Raw genomic sequence first — 20,665 nt, forward strand, 5'->3', positions numbered from 1 at the left:
GCTCACCAGCCTACCCTTGGGGCCACACTGCCTGCCCCCCAGACGAGCGCGTTCTGGAGTGGCGACACAGGTCATTCCAAGCTCACGGGCTCCGTGCGGGGAGCAGCTCCCTGTTCCCACCAGAGTCGGAGACAGACGCGGGCCGCTGCCGTGGTGGAGGGTGGGGTTTCTCCGAGGGTCTCGGTGCCTTGGGCCCCCTTCGGGGATGCCGGTGCGCGCTCCTAGTCTGATGCCTGGCTGGGCCCCGCACCTCGCTGCATGCGCGGCGCCCTGCTCAGGCTGGGGTCCGCGGGCCGCAGGACTCCGGACCTCGCCGGCGGGGGCTGCAGTGCCGCCGATGTCCACGTGGGGGCAGCGCACGCGGCAGTCTCCCCGGATTTTTCCGCGGACCTCGCGGCGAGCGCTGCCCCGCCATCGGCGCCCTGCAGAGCGGGGGTGCGCGGGCGCCTGGGCCTCTGGGCTGCTCCCCGAGCCAGGCACACTCAGCGGGAGGGGCTGCAGGGGAGGGCGGGCGCTGGCGGCGGGGAGGCGGCTGTGGGGCGGCGGAGCCCGGGCTTTTCGCCCTGGGCGTCGGTTCCCAAACCCTCACCGGTTAGATGCCGCTGAGCCCGCCGCCGTGGACGCAGTGCAGCGGAAATGAGAGCCGCGGTGTGGAAAGCTCAGGGCCACGGCGTGCAGCATCACCGCCCGTGGCTGCGAAAACCTCATCGTACCGGGGGCGGGGGGGGGGGGGGGCAAGAGGGGAAAAGACACGGCCTCGGTGTTACTGGGGAAACAGTTTTCATCTTCTGGAGGGGTCCCGGGCCCCGGGGTGCCTGGACGGAACTTTGAGAACCTGTGATCTGGGCAGCAGTGCAGGCGGCGAGGGTGCGGGCTCCTGCCCCGTTGCCCCCGCTGCCAGAGGGGACGAAGCCGGTGCGGGGTGGACGAGCCCCCTGTGCTCAGCTGCTCGCAGGGGCCGCGCAGCGGCATCCCCACCTGCCTCCGTCGCTGCCCGGCCCCTGGCGCGGCCATGGGAGTCCGGGCTGAGGATGGAAGGCGCGGTTCGATGGAGGGTGTGGGGGGCCCTCCCTTTGGTGTGGTGGTGGGTGGGCCCTTTCCCACCGCAGGCTAGGGCAGGGGAGCAGGGTAGGGGGCAGAGTCCACTGGGCTTGGGGGCGGGGCGTCAGCCTCAGAGGCAGTGGACGGATGGAGAGCGTGGGCATGCGCGGGGTGGGCGCCACAGCCGGGGCAGTGTACCCTGGGATGGGGGGGGTGGTACAGCGTCAGGGCCGAGGCCCAAGCAGGGGATGTAGACCAGCGCTCACACCTGGCTTGGACGCCAGGGCTGCTGCGGAGGACTTGGGGGCCCAGAGAGGTGCCCTCCCTACCAGCCACAGGGCTGGCGCTGGAGCCCAGGCTCTGTGAGTGGCCCCTGAAGCTGGGGCCTGGGGCCGGGTCTCCCCCCTCTGCTGGGCTGGTGAATAATTGAAAGCAGGATCCGCCAGGACCCGACTTGCAGCTTCAATCTGCACTTCGGGTGCCTCTGAAAAATTCATGAGTCCTTGGGTCGGCAGGGTCCTGCTGAGCCGGCCGAATCTGATCTGCCTCCTGCCCTGTGTCCCCAGGGCTCCCGGCGCCCTCCCCTAAAGACAGGAAGCATCTCCCTCCTCCTCCAGGGACCCGGGTGACCCTGGTGGTGACAGTCCTTGGCTGAATGGCAGCCTCAGACCCCAAGGCTTCTCACCAGGGAGTGGCCATCCCTATGGGTGGCTGTGGGTGTGTCTCCTCCTGGGTGCCCTCGTGTGTCTCAGGGTTGGATTGCGAGTGTGCCAGGTTACACGCGTGCCCCTGGTGTGTGTGCACAGCTGTGCACACCTGTGTACATGTGACCTGGATGAGGAGCTGTGCACGTCTGCGTGGGCCTGTGTGGGGTGTGGGGAGAGTGTGGTGTGGTGTCTGGGAGCCTATGGGAGCGGGGGCGTGACGGTGTGCAGGTGTGCGTGCATGCGTGCATCTCGTGCTTGCACACGTGTGTGCATGAGTGTGCATGTGCGTGTGCGCCACACGAGCTGTGTCTCTGCTCTACCTGCGCTGCTGGCTGCCTGGCTGCCTTGAGTCAGCGTTGAGCCCCCGGGGGGGCCGTGGGTGGCTGGATGCAGGCCGCGTGGGGCAGCTTTCTGGGTCCTGCAGCCATGCAGGGAGAAACTGGCCCGGCAGCTGGTCCCGACTTGGCTGGGGTGGGTCTGGGTGGGTCAGGGAAGAATGGAGCTTGGTGTCCAAAGGAGCTGCTTCCTTTCCTGGCTTCACTTGTTCCTGGTGCCTCTCTGTGGGGTCAGCTGGAGAGGAAGTAGAGGGGGTCCAGGGGCACCTCAGACGTGGGCTTGTGGCTGGGAGCCCGGCTGAGTCAGCTGCCAGCACGGAGGTCCAGTCAGCCACACACCAGGGGCTGGGCCTGGACTGTGGACTGAGTGGAGCCGGAGGCAGGGGTGGGGGAGGCAAGAGCATCTAGGCCCTGCCTGTCCCGTGTCCACCCTGGGCAGGGTGGGCGGACCTGGAAGGGTCAGGGGGGCAGGGACCAGATCGTGCTGTCTGGACCATCTCTCTGACTGTCTGTCTGAAGATGCTCAGTGAAGTGTCACCTGCCTCCAAAAGCCATCTTGTCAGGGATGCTGGCAGCTCTGGGGGGCATAGGGGCCATGGCCGGGCTTGTGCCAACCCTGAGTGCCTCATGGACCCAGCTCCCTGGCCCAGAGAGCCCACCCTGGGCTCTGGTGACAAGGACCATGCCAGCTGCTGTTTGAAGCTGGGTCTGTCAGGCTGGCGGTGTCCTGGGGTCCAGGGCTCAGCTGCCTAGAAAGGGGGGGGCAGGTGGCAAAGCTGAGCCAAATGGGGAGCTTGAGGACAGGACGTGGGAGGGAAGATGGGGGGGAAGAGGGGCAGGGTCATGCTTATGAATGCCATGGGGGGGGTTGTGAAATTTCACCTTCCATCTCTGGCCCCTGAGCAAACCTCTTGCCCTCAGAGTGGGTGGGACCTGGATGGGTGCTGCATGTGCCTTTGGGGCTGGGGTCTGCGTTAGGTGGCTCCCCTGAGTCCCGGCTCTCTCTCGAAAGCTGCAGTTGCCTCTGCTGGGGTGGGGGTGGGGCTCCTGGGACACTAGGCGCCTCCGGTATCCTCGCATCCCTTTCTTTGCTGTGTGTCTCTGGACACCCAGGGCCCTCATCCCCAGTGGGGAGGAAGATGGTACGTGTTGGAAATGCGAGATTGCAGAGCCAGCCCTGGAATTGATTCACTTATTTTTACTTTAGAGCTTATATAACGCTTGCTCATGCCAGGCATTGTTCTAAGTGCTTTGCAAACCTCGACTCTGTGAGTGGTCATAACAATCCTTGGTGTATCTTCTGTGACTATCCCCAGTGTACAGGCTGAGAACCGAGGGCCGGAGAGGTCCAGCACCTTGCCCAGTTGCACACAGACATGAGCCATGAAACAGAAGCAAACACTGCACTGCTCTGTGATGGTGTAAAGGTAGATTCTGTCATCAGGCCAGAAAATAGCCAGAAAACCCAGGCTTCCTTTGCTGAACTCCGATGATGAGCTGTCCTCTTGCCACTTGGCAAGTGTGCCCCTCACGCAGATGCTTGCCCCCCCCCCCCGATGCCCTTCCTGGGGGTGGGGGGAGTTGCTCTCCTTCTCAACACCCCAGACTCCTGCCTCCTTGCCCATGAAAAGTCTCATCTGTTGGCTTGGGTATTATTAGGAGATTTAGGGAGAAAATCCCTTTGTTGGCACTACTTCTTGCTAAGGGGTGAATGGCTAACTTCCCAGAAATATTTGCAACTTAAGAGAAAACCTTGTTAACCTAAATCATGGTGTCTTACCCTCAGCACCGTTGACATCCGGGGTGGACAATCCTCTGGTGTGGGGATGGGGAGCCTGTCCTGAGCCTCCTCTACCCATTAGATGCCAATAGCACCTGCTCCCATCACGACAACCAAAAATGTCTCCCGACATTACAGATGTCCCCTGGGGAACAAAGCTGCCCTGGGTAAGAGTGATTGGCCCAAGTGGATCTTATCTCTGTGGGTGGACGCCAGGAGGGGAGGGGGTCCACGTGTCTGAGCCGGGAGATCCTCCCATGGGGGAAGGGCTGTAAGAAAATGAGGAAGAGTGTGTTTCTAAGCCAGGACTGCGGTCATCCTGCATCTCCCTGCGGTTTCCTGGACGCTGCTCTGTGCTGGGGGGTGCTTTACAGGGTCGCCTCCGTTCAGCGTCTCCCGGCAGCCCCGTGAGGTGGGAGCCATTTCTCTTCACTCGACCAGTGAGGACCCCTGGGTTCTGCAAGGGTCATTTGACCTGCTCAAGGTCACACAGCTCGGATGAGCCCGGGGGGCTGCCCCAGGGCTATGATCTGCAGCCGGCAACACCCTGCCTCCGGCAATGCTGTAGGGTGGAGCCGCGTTTGCTGGTGGAGTGATTCATCGGGGCCACCCTGCCAGCGTCCGGGTGCTGGCTGAGGGCTCCAGCTCTGTCCAGGCGGATGTGTCCTGGTTTGATGGTCCAAGAGTCCAGCGTTTCTGTCCCATCTCCCTGGCTTAGTGTGTGGTGACCTTGTCCTGGTGAGGGGGCAGGGGGAGGACTCTGACAGCCCACGGGCCCTGCCCCAAGCTGGACAGCTCTGTCCAAAGCTACTGGACATAACATCTGGCCAAGCGAGCAAGGCACTCAAGCGAGCCGGGGCTGGCAGTGGGCGGGCAGCCAGGACCCAGCAGCCGACGCCTGTGTGTGGGCAGAGCGGCTGACCGCTCTGCTGTGGGGAGCCTGTCTCCACGGCCTCACGTTCCAGCTCACATCCGCCCACGGTCTACCCGGGCAGCCCCTGAGCCACACAGGCCTCCAGGCTGGCCATCGAGGGCGCATCCTGGCTCGAGGCTCCAGGCAGCATCCAGCTCTAGAAAAGTGACTGTTCACTCATTCAGGGAATGTTGACGAGCAGTTTCTGTGGACTGGGCCAGGGGCGGTGAGTGTGTGCACGGGCTGTGTGTGCGCACAGGGGTGTGTGTGTGCACACGGGGATGTGAGTGTGTGCACGGGGATGTGAGTGTGTGCACGGGGATGTGAGTGTGTGCACGGGGACATGAGTTTGTGTGGGGATGTGAGTGTGCGCGGGGATGAGAGCATGCGCGGGGACGTGAGCATGTGCGGGGACGTGACTGTGCATGGGGATGTGAGCGTGCGTGGGGACATGAGCGTGCAAAGGGATGTGCGCGTGCAAGGGGGTGTGAGCGTGCAAGGGGACGTGAGCGTGCGCGGGGATGTGACTGTGCGCGGGGACGTGACTGTGCATGGGGATGTGAGCGTGCAAGGGCATGTGACTGTGCGCAGGGACGTGAGTGTGCGCGGGGATGTGACTGTGTGCGGGGATGTGAGCGTGGCACCGCCCCCCTCTTTAGCTCCCTGTCTAGTGGGTGTGGGGACGAAGAGGAGGTGAGCCAGTAAACAGCACAGTTTCCGACCGTGACGCGGAAGCAGAGCTGAGAGCTGGGGCTGGGGTCACAGCTCAGGGGTGATGGAGCAGGGCCTCCCTGAGGAGAACCACAGGGACCTCTGGTGCTGATGGAAGGAACAGCATTCCTGGCAGAGGGAACAGTATATTCAAAGGCCCCTTCACCTGCCTGAGGGTCCTTGAAGCTGCCATGTGCCCAGGGTGGGGAGCTGGGAGGTAGGGGAGGTGGGGGTCTGCGAGCCACCGGGCCTGATCACACAGGTGAAGAGGCCGTAGAGAGGACAGTGGGCCTCAACTTGCCACGGGAGCCCTGACACGTAGAGAACCCCGTTGGGGCCTGGGTCACCCCTCGGCACCAGAACGCAGGAGCTCTGGGGCCTGCGTTACCTGCCATGGAACGGGAATGAGTGTGACAGACTCCTCATTTGCCCGGAGGTGTGGGAAGGGGCGTGTGGGGTGACTTGTAGGGAAGCCATGGGCCAGAGGTGACAACATGCACAGTCCCCCTTCCCACCCCCCACCCGCCGGAAACTGGCCAGTGGAGTGTGCGGGCAGGGCATCACGGCAGAGTGCCAAGAGGGGGTTCCCTTGAGAGCCCAGAGTCTACACGTTGATTTCCACCCACCTGGACGTGTCCAGGGCCACCTTTGCTGCCCGGCCTGTCTCCGCCGTCGCAGGCGACCATGAACTCCTGGTGTCAAGGTGCTATTGGTGGCTGAGAAATACCAGTCAACTCCCACATACAATTACCTAGTTTGCCAGGGTCTGGGGAAGCTTGTAGAGAGTTCTGACCCTTAAAAAAAAAAAAAAACCCTATAAACTAAATTTATACTGACTTTAGCATAAGATGTTAAAAAAAATCAATGCTCTCATGTCTTGAATCTTTTCCTTACTTCCCTGCTCCCTCCATGAGCTGGATAAATAATACAGCCCTTCCTCCTAATAACGGAAAATTCCTTGCGGGAGGGCCGGACTTGCTATCTGGGTAGCCGCTTCCTGTTGCCCAAATTACAGCACCAAGACGGCAACAGCCCTGACCCAGGTTATCTGATTGAGAACCTGTCTCTTCTCATTTCCCCAAATTAAGTCTTGTTCTCGGCTTGCTGGAGCTTTCCCTCTGGGCCTCTGAGGGCCCATCTGTTTTTCTGAAGGCGCTGTGGTTGGGGAAGGAGCTTGCTCCTTTTCTACTGGTAGGAAATAGGGTGGTGGTGTCCCCATGTCCTTGCGGTCACTGGCCATGAACTCAAGTGTTCTTGAACATAAGTATCTTTTCTTGTGACTGTAGAGTGTCAGCAAAGCACCCGATGGGGCTGAACCGAAAGGGCTCCCACCGCAGGGTGCCGGAGCCACCTCCCCCGGGGACGGCCCGCAGGACCTCGCTGCTGACGGCCCTTGGCCAGGATGGACGGCCAGGGGACGCCTGCTTCCTCTCCACTCGCTCCCCACACTCTGCTGTCTTCTGGCCCCACTGTGCCATGTTGGGTCGGTGACGCTAGAGTCACGATCCCCGGCTCATGGAGAAGCGGGTTCCCGGGAAATGCTGAGCCCATGGTCTGAGCCGTGGGAAGGGTCACCACGAAGGTTCCCAAAGAGGGGATGGTCCAGATGTGCTTCCCTACGGCCCCCGCCACCAGCAGCAGTGATGTCCCCTGAGCACGCAGTGGGCCCCATCTGTGCCAGGCTCTGGGGGACACAGTGGTGGGTGAGATGCACCAAAGGCAGGGGAGCCCGGCCGGGAAGCAGGGTCCCAGCCCTGCGTGGTGAGCTTCCCGACGGGAAGGGGACGCACAGGAGTAATGGGGGCAGGGGTTTGTAGACTCTGAGCTGGCCTCTGATATGACGGCTCAGTGTAGCCAGGCGTGCGGGGGACAGGAGGAGGAGGCCAGAGGAGAGGGCAAACGAAGAGGGTGTTGGGCTCGGAAGCGTCCGGGCTGGTGCTGAAAGGACAGCGCCCGGCTTGGGCGACTGCCGCCCGAAGTCCCGGTGAAAGCTCTCTCCCCAAACTGGAGTTGGGCGTCGTGTGCATCTGGATTTTTCCACTCTGTCTCTCTGGATCCTGTCAGTGCGGTCTTGGCAAAGATGGCTTGAGCCTGAAAGCTTTTCCCATCTATTTTTAAATAAATGGAATTCCTGTCGCTTGCATGAAATTCACCCCAACTGACTGTTTTCAATGACCTGCTTTGCCTGGGTGGCAGGGGTGGGGGCACTGGTGTCCGGACCGCTGACAGCGCACAGTCCATGGTGTGCAAGACACAAAACTGAAAACACGGATGATCACGGAAAGGACACGCGAAACAGAGGAAGCAGAGGTTTTCAAACCTTGAGGCAGGGTTCGCCTTCCAGAACCTCGGAGAGATGCGGTGAAGCTGTTGGTGCCGATTCCACTGTAGACAAGTGAGCAGGGGGTTGGGGAGGTGGAGGCCACCTGCACCCGGCCCGGTCCCCTTCTGGCTTGGTGGGGGGCGCCCTCTCGGCACCGCCTCCCCCAGGAGATCGTGAAGGCAGCCAGAGGCCCCTCGGGCCTCAGAGACGTGCCCTCCTTTCTTCCTGCTCGGTGTCCTAGAACGCAGAGCCCACACCTAGAATGCACGTGCAAAGGTGACACCTTCATCCTCTGTGAGTCACCCTAACCATGGGCCCACTTTGCTCTCCTATCCAACCGCAGGAGGGGCTCCTCCAGGGAGGGACCGTGCCCAGCTCAGGGGGCACCCTGGGGTGTGGGAGGCCTCCCCTCAGCAGGAAGGGGTGGCCCTGACCTTGTGGAGTCTGCCCGTTTGAGTCACAGGCACTTGGTCTAGTTTCTGAGGCCTGAGCATGAGTGTCCCCCAGATGCCACCCCTGTGCAGACCCAGTGCACGTGGGACGCAGTGATCCCTTCCTTCCTTTCGTAATCCAGCTCCTCCTCCTGCCCCCTCAGCCTGGGCTCAGCGGGGCGAACCCGCTGAGTGATTGTAGCTAGTGACCAGACGCGGGGCAGGGAGGTGGGGCCTGTGGCCCCTGGGACGCACCTGTGTGCACAGGCGTGTGTGGGGCATGCACTCCAGTCCCCCAACATTCTAGATGACTTAGCACCGTGCCTGCATTACCCATTACGTTTTCTGCCCAGGTAAAAAAAAACAAACAAACCAGGCCACTGGCTTTGGAACCCAAAGGGCAAACAACACGGCTGACCTGGTGCCAGGGTCCTGCTGTTTTAGGAGCTCAGTTACGGGTGAGGGCAGCGCCAGCTACTGAGCAGGGTCTTTCTCTTGGTAGATCCCATGATGCCGGGTGAATGTGGGAGGGTCTGGACGTACTCGAGAGGGCCACCTGCAGCCAACACCATCCCACGTGTGCAGAGGGGGCTCCGGGGGGCACAGTGAGGAGCTGACAGCATCGAGCGTGCAGGGGCCCCTCGGGGGCTGAGGAATGACCCCTCTGGTCTTCCAGAGCAGGTGCCCCCAGGACGCCCACGGCTAGGGGAGGCCACCTCTGCCCATTCCCCCAGGGGGACACCCTGCCGCCTGTGTCCAGAGCCTGTCCTCCTTTGTGCTGGACTGTGGCACCAGCATCCCCACCGGCCTGAGGTCAAGGTCTTGCCTTGAGTCCCACTCTCCAAGCTCCTGTCCCTGCCACAGGCCCCTTGGGGGACTTCCAGGGGCCCCTAGGGTGAGCTTCTCAGGCCTCACCTTCCTGACCACCCTTGCCCCTCTTCCTGCCAAGAGGCCTCTGCAAACCCCCACCTTTCCCCTGCTGTCTCTTCTCCTGCACTGCCCTCTCCCAGGCTGCGTTCATGCTGCCTCTTTGGAAGTCTCCCCGGATGCCTCCCCTTATGCAACCAAGGGCCTGGGGTCTAGAGGGTCCTCATGCCTGGTCCATCTAGAGGCCAGGAGCATAAGGCCCCTGGGGTCTGGGCCTTATAACGGAGAGCCCGGCAAGAGCTGGTGCCTCGTGGCTCCAAGGTGTGCAGTCCGGGCCCAGTTGGTAAGACTTCAACTGGGGCCAGGCCCTGGTACCGCCTGGGGATCCCAGGGATAGTGCCTGGTCCTGGCCACACAAGAGGGGACCAGGCGTCGGATTCCCTCGTCAGCGCACACGTGGTCGGAGTAGCGGGAAGGGGTCTGCGGGGCGGCCAGCCGGGCCCCCCCTCCCCCGTCCTCCCCTCCCCCGTCCTCCTTTCCTCTCCCCCGTCCTCCCCTCCCCCGTCCTCCCCTCCTCTACCCAGTCCTCCCCTCCCCTTCCTCGTCCTCCCCTCCTCTCCCCTCCTCCGTCCTCCCCTCCCTCCCCCGTCCTCCCCTCCCCTCCTCCGTCCTCCCCTCTGTCCTCCCCTCCCCCGCCCTCCCCCGCCCTCCCCTCTCTTCGCCGTCCTCCCCTCCTCTTCCCTCCCGCGGCCGGCGCGGCGGCGCAGGCGTCAACGGGGGGCGGGGCGGGGCGGGGCGGGGCGGCGGGCGGAGCCGGCGCGGCTTCGGGCCAGGCGGCCAGGCGCGCGCGGAGCGAGGCGGCCGCAGCGTCCCCGCGCGCGGCCCGGGCCCGGCAGGAGCGCGGAGCCGCCGCCGCCGCCGCCGCCTTCTTCTCGGCCATGCGGCTCCCGGGCCGGGGACCTGGGCTCGGGCCCGCGCCGGCCCCCGCGCACCGCCCCCGCTGAGCCCGCGCCCGCCCGGGCGCCGCCCGGCACCATGGTGCAGAAGTCGCGCAACGGCGGCGTGTACCCCGGCCCAGGCGGGGAGAAGAAGCTCAAGGTGGGCTTCGTGGGGCTGGACCCCGGCGCGCCCGACTCCACCCGGGACGGCGCGCTGCTCATCGCCGGCTCCGAGGCCCCCAAGCGCGGCAGCATCCTCAGCAAGCCGCGCGCGGGCGGCACGGGCGCCGGGAAGCCCCCCAAGCGCAACGCCTTCTACCGCAAGCTGCAGAATTTCCTCTACAACGTGCTGGAGCGGCCGCGCGGCTGGGCGTTCATCTACCACGCCTACGTGTGAGTGCCCCCCCTCCCCCGGGCGGCGGGCACCGGGGCGACCGGCCGCTGGCGGCCCGCGGGCCTCCGCGCGTGTGCCCCGGGTCCCCCGGTTCGGGCCAAGGGCCGGGGGCTGGAGAGCGACTTTGGAGACCTCTGCTTGGAAGGAGCGTCGGGGTGGGGGCGCCCGTGCCCTCCCCCGCCCGCCCGCGGCCTGGTCGGGTTGCAGCAGCCCCTCCCCCGCAGCGCGGGGAGATGTGCGGCGCCCCAGCCGCCCCTCCTCAGCCCGGGGGGCCCCTCCCCACGGCCGCTGCACCGAACAAAGGGCCGGCCGGAGGGAGGGAGGCGCTGCCCGTCCTGCCGCTGGATCTGGGCTCCTGGGGGGCCCCCTCTAGAGGGGTTCCCCCAAGGAAGGGGAAACGGGGGGAGGGGCTGGCCGACCCTTTCTCATCCCCCCAAGCCGCTCACGCTCCGTCTAGGGTGAGCCTCTGGGCGGCTGACGCGGGGGAGGAGTCCTCCCAGTGCCCCCCGCCCCCCGCCCTGCGCTGAGGGCGGTTAGTTGGCTGCCCTGCCCCAAGGTGCCGGCACCCACCCCTGGCCTGGCCCGCACCCTCCCCTCCCCCCCACCCAGCGCATCCCAGACCCCTCTCTGCAGCTGCTAGCTGGAGGAGCAGGTGTGTGCCTGACGCCCAGTGCACATTCTGGGGTCCAGACCCCCTCCTTGGCAGAGCAGACCCCCAGGAGGAGGAGGGGGCCACCATCCTGGGGCCACCAGCCCTGGCCCTGGAAGGACTGTTGGTGTCCCTGGGCTGGTGGCCACGGGCCTGCCTTGTGTGCACATGGGTGTTCGCGTGTGTGGCGTTTGTGTCTCTGAGTGTGCGTGTGCCCCCGTGCCGTGCCGGTGGCGAGCGCGGCCTCAGAGCCTGCAGGCGCTCTCTCCCATCCCAGCTCCACTGGGGCCGGGACTCGGCCATTTTGTGTGAAAGAGGCATTTTGGGATGGGAGAGATGGGTGGATTCTGGGAAGCCATCTCTGACCTGGTGTCCACCTGGGATGAGGGGGTGTGTGCCCTGTGAGTGCACCTGGGACCTGTGAGTGTGTGCTCTGGACGGACCCTCTGTGGGGTGGGGGAGAAGACCCTGGGAGGGAAATGCCAAGCTGCTGGAGGGCCGGGTGTCCTGGGGGTCACCGTAGCCCTGGCGGCCTCCTAGCCACTGTCCCCACCCCAGCACTGGGCCACCCTGGGCGTCCCGAGAGCCAGAGGCTCCCCCGGCACCGTGTCAGTCCCTGCCTGCCCCAGGGGGGTGGCCCTGGCTCTTCCCCGGGCGGACATGCGCAGGTGTGCTCTTCATCCTCGGCAGAGCCCTGCGTCTCCTCTCCCTGCTGGGCTGGACCTCAGGGGCTCCCAGTGGGGCCAGCTCTGGTCAGCCAGGTCCGGCCCGAGGTGAGCTCTGGTACGTGGACACAACCCAGCGGCGCCCTGCTCCTGTCTGACCTGTGGCGTGGCTGCCGGCGGGTTTGCTGTGCTTTGGGTACGAAGGTCCCTGCTGGCGGCACTTCCCGGGTCCCCTGTGTGTGGCCTCTCCCTGCCCAGGCCTGGAGTGCCCAGCCCTCAGTGCCTCCCGCATCCCAGGAGCTGCGGCATCTAGAACAGGAGGCGGAGTGTGTGGGGAGCGGGCGCCGGGAGGCTGCTCTCGGCTGTGGGGTCTGTGTTGCCTCCTCAGGAGCCCGAGTCAGGACAGGTGGGCCTGCAGCGTGTGGGGCTCCAGGGGCAGTAGAGGGGCCACAGCTGCCCCTGCCCCCAAGGTGTCGTGGAGGCAAAGCCCGTGGGGCCTCCGCGTGCCCAGGGTGGCCGGGGCTGCTCCCTGGACGGCCACGTCCCTGTCCCGCTCTCGTTGCTCATGGGTGCCACCCGGGCCCCCGGGCGTGGACTTCACCACTGTCCCAAGGCCCAGCCTGTCCTCGGGGCCCGGCGCCCTGGACTCGGGGGGCCTTCACAGCCCCCAGGCTGGTCCCCCAGGGTGTGGTCTTCCCTGTGGGCCCCGTCCCCCGGCACGGACCGGCCCTTGTCTGTCTGGTTTGTTGATTCATTAGTTAAGCCAGTTTGAGCCCCTTCTGCACTGGGCCTGGGGGGGCCGGGGGGCGGGGGGCAGGGAGTTGTCCGGGGCTGGGGCAGCGCTGCCCTCCTCTGCCACCTGCCTCTGCTTTTGCCACCAAAGCCTGGCTTCTGGAAGGCAGAGGTGTTCTGGGCCCTCTGGGTGTCAGAGGTGGGGAGGGAGGCCACTGCCCTGTGGCCCCCAGGCTTGGTGGGCATCAGGCCAGGCCCCCCCCCCCCCCCCCCACAGCGGACGTGCCTCTGGGCCCAGAGCCATGGCCATCACTGCTTCCGCCTGGGAGCAGCTCTAGAAGCCCTTCTGGAGGCAGGAGGCTTCCCTGAGTCAGGAGGGATCCCAGACCAGGCCGACGGGGGCCCATCTGGGCAGAAACAGCTCGGGCCACCCCTCCCAGCCCAGAGGCCCTTGCAGGGGCCCTTCCTCGGCTCCGGCTGGAGGGAGAGCGGTCCCTGGGTGGGCAGACCACACCCCGCGTGACTCCTCACCAAGATCTGGGTAGGGTTCTGGGCGGGCGGGCTGGTGTCGTCTGCAGGGGCTGGGGGCCCCGTGGCGAGGCGCTGCGCCGCGTGGGGGGGGGAAGGGGGGCACCTCAGGCCTCCCCTCACAGCCCCGGGCAGGTCTCGGGGCTCCGAGGGTCCCTGTGCCCCAAGAGCGGGGCGTCGTCACGTGAGAGGATTTTCTAGGTACGTTTAGAGTTTTCATGACTTTCTCAGGTGGGGGGTGAGCCAGAAAAAGACCGAAACCATTTTGGGGATGTGCGTGCAGGCCAGTGGGGCGCCTGTGGTTACTCATCTGCTCTCGGCACGCCCTCGGGGGTCCTTTGAGAGCCCAGGTTGGGCACGCTGCCCCTTCCCCGCTCGGGGTGGGAGCGGCAGCTACTCCATCCCGGTGGCGGGGCTGGGGGGTCTCCTCGAGGCTCGCGCTAGGAGGGGAGGGGAACCTCACGTCTCCTGGGCCCGCTGGCTGCCGGTCTCGGATGTCTCGCTTTGTGGCCCCATTTTCACTGGTGGGGAAACCAAGGCCGAGGCGGTCGAGTTCCAAGGTGCCCCACTCACGCCGAAGGTGGTCGCTGTGCCCAGTGATGAGAGCTTGGGGTGCAGATTGGTTGACTTTTCCAACATCCAAAAGCCACTTTGAGTTGCCAGGGTGAGGTTGTGTTTAAAATAGGCTGGATGGAAAATGCTGGTGACTGCAGGACAGGGACTGACCCCTGGAGGCTGGGGCTTGCCTGACCGGCCCACTTCTGTGAGTTACCTTCTCTCGGGTTGGTCCGCCGAGCCCCCTTCGTCCTCAGATGGCATCCGGGTGGGACTCGGGAGGTCTCTGATGCTTCGGGGCCCGTGGCTGGGGCATGGCCTCGGATAACCCACGTGGGGTCCCACGCTTGGTCACGAGCAGGCCGCCCGCTGCCTCCTCTCACTCGTCTGCCCTCGGATGGGCAAGCCTGGGCCCAGGTGCCGGCTGCTCTTTTCCTCGGTCTGACTGCATCTGGGGGCGCGTGTGGGCCCAGGGCAAGTGGCCAGGGTCTCTGCTTCTGAGAGGAGACTGGAGCCTGAGTGGCCGTATTCTCAACTTCTTTCAGCTCCCAGACCTCCCTGCAGTCCTGGGGAGGAAATGTCTATTGACTGAAGAGTTGGAGAATCTTATGGAAATTTCCCCAAAGGTGAAAACGGTAGGAGGGTGGTGGTTTCCAGGGAGACCTGGGCTCGGCAGACCACCTCAGGCCTCCGTGTAGGATTTCTTACCCGCGACAATGAAATGTAATTACACTGTGTCGTGAATCCCAACAAACGGTCTGTCTTCAAGGTAACGGGGTCGGTCGGAAGCTCCGTTTTTGACAGTTTCACAGATCAGAACAAAGAAAAATCTGTTTTGTTAGAAATCAGTACAAATCAGACATCGAATCTAGTCACTGCGGAGACTCAGAAGGGGGCCTGGGAGGTGGACGCGGCACCTGAAAACGCCTAAACCGGGAGTGTTTGTGAAGAGACGGTCGTTTCCGAGGGCGCGGTCGGAGTCCGGCGGTGGGCGGCGGGCGGCGTGTCTAAGGGGGTGTGTGTCCTGGTTCATTTTACTCAGTAAATGAACCCTCAGGCTTTGTTCATCCCTGCGCGCCTGCTCGTCCGCGGTGAGGCCCGGAGGCTGCTCCTGGCCAGAGCTCACAAGATGCTCTGCGTCCTTCCTAGTGAGCCCCCCAGGCTGCCTCCACCGCCAGGAGCTGCATTTGGCACGCACCGGAGAAGGAATGGGGCCAGAGGACTGAGAGTGCCCTGGGGCCTTTCATGGAAGGCGCTGAGGGCAGGGTGGGCGGCCTCAGGGGAGGCCACGCGGAGGGCGGAACTCCGGACTCCTTTGGCTTGGACGGGAGGGGTGGGGCCAGGGCCGGGCCTGGGGCTCAGGATGCTGGGTGAGCCCTGGGCTGGGGGCTGCTGCTCCTTCCAGAGGCGGAGCTTGTGGGGGACACTGGCCTGTGTCCAGTATCTTTTTTTTAAAAAAGCATTTATTTATTTATTATTTGTTTATTTAGCCTGCACCATGTCTTACTTGCAGCACGTGGGAGCTTCGTTGTGGCATGCGGACTCAGTTGCGGCATGCGGGCTCTTAGTTGTGGCACGTGGGCTCTTAGTTGCGGCATGTGGGCTCTTAGTTGCGGCACATGGACTCAGTTGTGGCACGTGGGGCTCTTAGTTGTGGCGTGCGGACTCTTAGTTGCGGCACGCGGGGCTCTTAGTCGCGGCATGCAGACTCTTAGTTGCAGCACGCGGGATCTAGTTCCCCCATCAGGGATGGAACCGGAGTTCCCCCATCAGGGATGGAACCGGGCCCCCTGCGTTGGGAGCGTGGAGCCTTAGCCCCTGGACCCCCAGGGACGTCTCATATGCCCGATAGTTTATTATAAGCTGTGCCGCCGGGGTTACCTCATAGGCGGGTCACTTCAGACATCCTGGAGTATAACCGTAGGCTCTTCCCCAGGTGGAAATTGCTGGGCACGTGCGTCACAGATGTCACCTCGTCACCCTCACGTCCCCGTTGGCAGGGGCACGAGGTCATGACCGGTGAGGGTTCAGAGGGTGTGGGTGGGCAGAGGATGGGGAGCCGTGGGGACTGGGGGCTCTGGGTGGGCCTGGCGCGGATCCTGCCTCCACTGTGGCTGCAGGTGTGCCGGCCCCGTGTCCCCTCGTCTGTGACGTGGGGACGCAGCTCTGTGCTTGTCTCCTGTGAATCACTCAGCACGGTGCTCGGTGTGTGTGACATTCATGGGGTCCCGGCCGCGTTGTTTGTCGCTCCGCAGGGAGGAAAACCAGGCGGGGCGGTGGTTGGCGTGGCCAGCACAGCACCCTGGGCCGTCCGCCTTCAGCGCAGCCCGGGCACGTTCTCAGTCCCGTCGGCGGGTGGCTGGGCCTGGATGGAGGGGTTCGGGGCTGCTGTGACGTGGCCGCACGATGAGACACGGGGCCCCCGTCTGACGCTGCGCGTTTGTCCAGGGGGACTGGCCGTCTTCCTAAAGGACCTCCTCGCTCTGCAGCTGCCTGGGTGTAGGGAGAGGTCCTCCTTGCACGGCTGAATGGTGCCAGCACCCTGGACCTCCCAAGCCTGGAGGCCAGAATGATTTTGGCTTGAAAAGCACCGTTGCAGGTAGGTGGTACCCATAGATCCCCAGACCGTAAAGGGGACCTCAGGTTGCCGTGTGGGCTGCGTCCTGACGAGCTGCCCACCCCTCCCTTCCCGCCCCAAACTGTTGTGTGATGACTTAGTGCCACGTGGGCCAGCGGGCCGAGCCCACCTCCAGCCGGCACTGCCCCGGAGGGAGGGAGGGGCCTGCCAGCACTGGCGCCCGGATGCGCTTTCCGACAGTGGTTTGCTGACAGCTCCGCAGGCTCGGGAAACGGGCCTCCTCCGTGCCTTGCCGTGCCCTCCCGGTTGCGGGGCACCTGGCCAGCAAGGCCGGGCCAGCTTGGTGAGATCCGAAGTAGAAGGAAGAGGGGCGTGCAGCCCCGAGGTTGTCCCCTGAGGACTCTGCCTTCCACGCCGAGGGGAGGGTTTGACAAAGCTACCCCTGGCCCCCCGGGCCCTCCTCCCGCTTTTCTGCAGGTGGCCGAGGCCTGTTGACGGCTTTCAGCTCGCTTCCCTGGCGGCTGGTGGGGTGGTGGTGAACCCCAAAACCCCTCTTGGTGAGGTGGGTGTGTGTGAAGGAGGCGGTTGGGGCAGAGAGACGACTGCTTCTCAAGCCTGTCTGTTCCTCGTGTGCATTGAGACAACCGTGGCCAGAGCTGGAGGGAGGTGGTCCAGGGGCCGTTTTGCCAGTGGATGGTCTGGAGTTAGAGAGAGGGCTGAAGGCTTTGTTGTTTGAAGCTGGGCTGCACCAAGCCTTCCGTTCATGCAGGAGGAGGAAGAGCTGGGGATGCCCCTGGATGGTGACCCTGGGAGCTTCGTGCCTCCCAGCGTGGGGTGCAGGGCGCATATTCCCCGACTTGCCCTTCGTGAGTTTGGTGGCCTCCTTCCCAAGCCAGCTAGAGCCCTCGGGGGGTGCAGGCCCCAGAGTTCCCTGCCGTGAAGGCCTGGGCTCCGCAAGGGTGGGTTCTGTCACGGCACGGGGGTTCCCAGGGGACGGGCAGGATGGGGCCCGTTGGAGGGAGAACAGGGATGGCGACAGGACTGTCACCAGGTGTCGTGAGGCTGAGGTGCGGGGCCCAGGTGAGCTGGGCTCCGTAACGGACCCGAGGCCACGGCGCTGGCGAGCGGGGCCACCGACACTCAGGCCCGGCAGGTGCTGGCTGGGGCCGTGCCTTCTCCAGCAGCCCCGAGGACAGCGGCGAGACCCCCGGCCTGGCGCCGGTGCCTGCCCACGAGGCGGCGCCCGCTTCTCTCGGCCACCAGCTGCTCAGAGCCTTGGCCCCACTGCCCAGCCCTGGGATGGGCCAAAGGGAGGGGACAGCGGGCGGGCAGGGCTTTGCGGCGGCTCCTTGCGGAGGCCGCGGTGGCTCCGCCTGCGTGAAACGTGAGGGTGGGTGTGTTCTCGCCTCCAGCCCTGCGTCTGACCTTCATCCCCAGGACACACCGAGAGCACTGAGTGTCCTTAGGCTCTGCCGGCTGCCCGGCTGGAATAAAACGAGGTCTTTAACGTCTTTGGATTACCAGGAATAATTTTGTGAATGTACAGAGCCACGTTTGTTCCAGAACGTCCTCCTGGGCGTCGTTGGAAACAGTGTCCCCGGAGATCCCCTAATCACGTGCGCCCGTGGCAGCCGTCGGCTCCCAGGCCGCTCCCCGCTGTCTGCTGCGCGCTGGGGGCGGCCGCGCTGCCAGGCGTCTGCTCCGCCCCTTCCCTCCCTGGAGCCTCAGCCTTGACCTACCTGGAGAGCCTGCAACTTGTGAGTTTGCGTTTCCATTAGGCTTGGGGAAGATACTGGAAGGGTTTGAGGAGAAGGCCAGTTTCTCCCGGGATCCCAGGCTCTGGGGGAGGAGGCGAGGCCCCCGGGGCGGGCGGGGCTGGGGGGATGTGGAGGTGGGAGGAGCCTGGGCAAACGCCTGTGGATTTGTTCCTGTCCCTGCGAGCAGCGCGCCTGGGCCCCTGGCCGCGTCCACAGGCGTTTGGGAAGAAGCCTGTTCACCCCGCGACAGAGCCTTGACGGGGGTGGGGCGGGAGGTCGGGTGCGCGGGTGCTGGCCGCGGCGTGGACCCCGAGCCCACCGCTGTCTCTGTGCCTGGACTCCCTGCGGGACCGTGGAGAGTGGGGCGCTCTGCCCACCGCTGGCCGGCGCGGGGAGGGCGCTCTTGGGGCAGACGCACGGCCGTCCCTCGTCTGGACCGCTTGCTTCTGTCTCCCGACGCAGCCGTCTGCGCTCTCAGGGCCCGTTCCTCCTCAGTTAATGTTCCCCAGGACAGTCCTCTCTGATCGGTGCGGTTTAACCAGCTGAGAGCTGAATTAATATCCTGTGGATGGAAATCCAGTGTTTCAGGCCAGGCGGTGGGCAGACAGCACTGCACGGTCTGCGCGAGGGGGGCTGGCGGCCTCTTGGAGAAGCACTTGGTTGTGGTCCGTTGTCTTGTCTGATTCTGAGAATTACATACGTGGACTGCAGGAAGTGGGGAAGATGCAGGAAGCCCGAGGAGGAGCGTTTCTCTCTCCGGATTTGCTTCTGAGCACCTGTGCCCGTCTCTGCATTTCTTCAAGGAGATTGGATTCAGGCTCTGTCATCCTCCTCCCTGCTCACCTGTGTGGTGGGGATTTACCCGCGGAATCAGAGAGGCCTCCGCTGGGCAAGTGTTGGGCTGTGGCTCTGTGGTCAGGGTGGCCGGCGCCCGCTGAGAGCAGGTGCGGGACAAGGTGGCCCTGTCCCCGACCCCTCCCCCTGCACCCTCGGGGGCTCACAGCCAGGGAGCAGACAGTGGCTCTGGCCTGGAGCGGGTCCCCAAGTAAGCACATGCCTGGTGGCCCCCAGGTCAGGACCAGGGCTGGTCCAGGAAGGGGCTGTGAAAACGAGGTCCTGCCCGTGGCTGAGCGCTCCATCACTGGAGGTGTGCAGGTGGAGGCCGAGAGAACACCAGGGTGTTTTTAGGGGACCGGCGAGCTATGAACCGTGGGAGCACAGCGGGGTGGGCCAGCCCGAGAGCCGCTCGGAGGTTTTTCAGGAAGAGTCCGGGGGAGCAGGTCTGGCAGTGCTGTCAGCCTGGGGGCCGGGGGTGGGGAGGCAGGTCTGTGAGGGGCCCTGGGTCGGGAGTGCTGTTGTGGGGGTGCCGAGTGCCTGCGTGGGTTCCTGTGCCCACGAAGGGGCCGTCAGATGCCGGAGCTGTGGTCCAAACTGACAGCCCGTGGTGGGCAGGAGCAGCTCCCCCCAGCGCTGGGGCCTGCCCTGTGTCCGGGTTCCAGGCGCCCGTCCACGCGAGTGCGGCCCTCGGGAGACCCCTCCCTTCCCCACCCCCTCCCGTGCAGGTTTCCACGTGGCTGTGGAACTTGCAGGGGCCAGAGTCAGCCGTGTTGACCGTCTTGTCAGGCCAGCTCCCCGGACAGAGCAGGGCACTTGAGGGACCCCAAAGGTGGCCGCGTTGGTGGTGCGTGTGGCAGGCCTGGGGGACGCACCCCAGGACGGGGACCCCCAGCGTGAGCCGGGGCCGAGGGAGACCAGGACGTGCAGGGACAGAGCTCAGTGTAGACCACGGAAGGAAACACGTCTGGAGGGGACACCCCCCACAGCTCAGGAAATCAACCGGCCAGTGGTCGCCTGCTCCCTGCGTGTGGATGCGGAGGCTTCCGGACGGGCAGCTGTGGCCCTTCTCGCCCCCCAGGAGGCCTTAGGGCAGTGTCCTTCCTTGAAGGACGGGGTCAGGTCCCCTGCAGGCAGGGGTGCAGGGCAGTGTGTGTGTGGAGGGCTGGGCTCTCCCCTACCAAACCTGTGCTGTTACAGAGGGAAACTGAGGCACAGGTGGGGAGGGCTTGTCTGGGCACAGACAGGCAGATGGGGCTTTACCTGCTGCTTCAGACCCTGACAACCCGGCCCGTTCTCGTCTCTTCTTTAATCGAGGTGGAATTCACAGGACGTACAATTACTCAATTTAATTCTAGGGAGGCCTTGAATGCCAATGCTGGAGCCGGACCGTCCCAGGGTCTGGGATTTCCCGGGTTGGGCCTATCAGGGCCGAGGCACTTGCTGAGCACTTGCCGTGCACAAGGGTCCCGCCTGCCTTCCTGTCTGTCACCCCGCGGCCTCAGGCTCAGACGGGTGCTGTCCTCCCCTCAGCAGGCTCCGAGGGGCCTGGCTGGACTGCAGAGGGCCGGGGGGTGGGGTGCCCTGTGGGCGGGCCTCGGCTCCCGGGGAGGGGTCCGCACGCGGCTTCCTGCGGCCTCCGACCCTGGCGGGATCTCCAGAGTGACTCTTCCCGTCTGGTTTGCGCCGGGGCAGCCATCGGGAGTCCAGGCTTCCCGTCCTCGCAGAGGCTGGACGTGGCGGCGGGTCCCGGAGGCACAGCAGTGTATGAGGGGTGAAATTAGATCGCAGGCTGCAGCGCCAGCCGCTGTCCTGACGGCCGAGGCAGCGGGAGGCTCCCCGGGGACCCCGTGCGGGTGCCTTGGCCTCACACTGTGGCTCCTCCCCCGGCCTCTCCTGGGCTCCCGCGCCCGGGCCCCAGCGAGGC

At 64.8% G+C, this 20,665-nt stretch overlaps 1 protein-coding gene across 5 annotated transcripts in view; it reads left to right on the top strand.

The window, feature by feature from the left end:
• Nucleotides 1-10,143: 10,143 nt before the first annotated feature.
• Nucleotides 10,144-20,665, top strand: part of KCNQ2 (potassium voltage-gated channel subfamily Q member 2) — a 47,055-nt gene continuing 36,533 nt past the window's right edge. For all 5 annotated transcript variants that reach the window (XM_057702158.1, XM_057702157.1, XM_057702159.1 and 2 more), the window contains exon 1: nucleotides 10,144-10,439. In XM_057702158.1, the coding sequence (XP_057558141.1) occupies nucleotides 10,144-10,439 (296 nt within the window). The remainder of the gene's footprint in view (nucleotides 10,440-20,665) is intronic.

Source organism: Hippopotamus amphibius, chromosome 12, assembly GCF_030028045.1.
Source record: "Hippopotamus amphibius kiboko isolate mHipAmp2 chromosome 12, mHipAmp2.hap2, whole genome shotgun sequence".
Lineage (NCBI taxonomy): Eukaryota > Metazoa > Chordata > Mammalia > Artiodactyla > Hippopotamidae > Hippopotamus > Hippopotamus amphibius.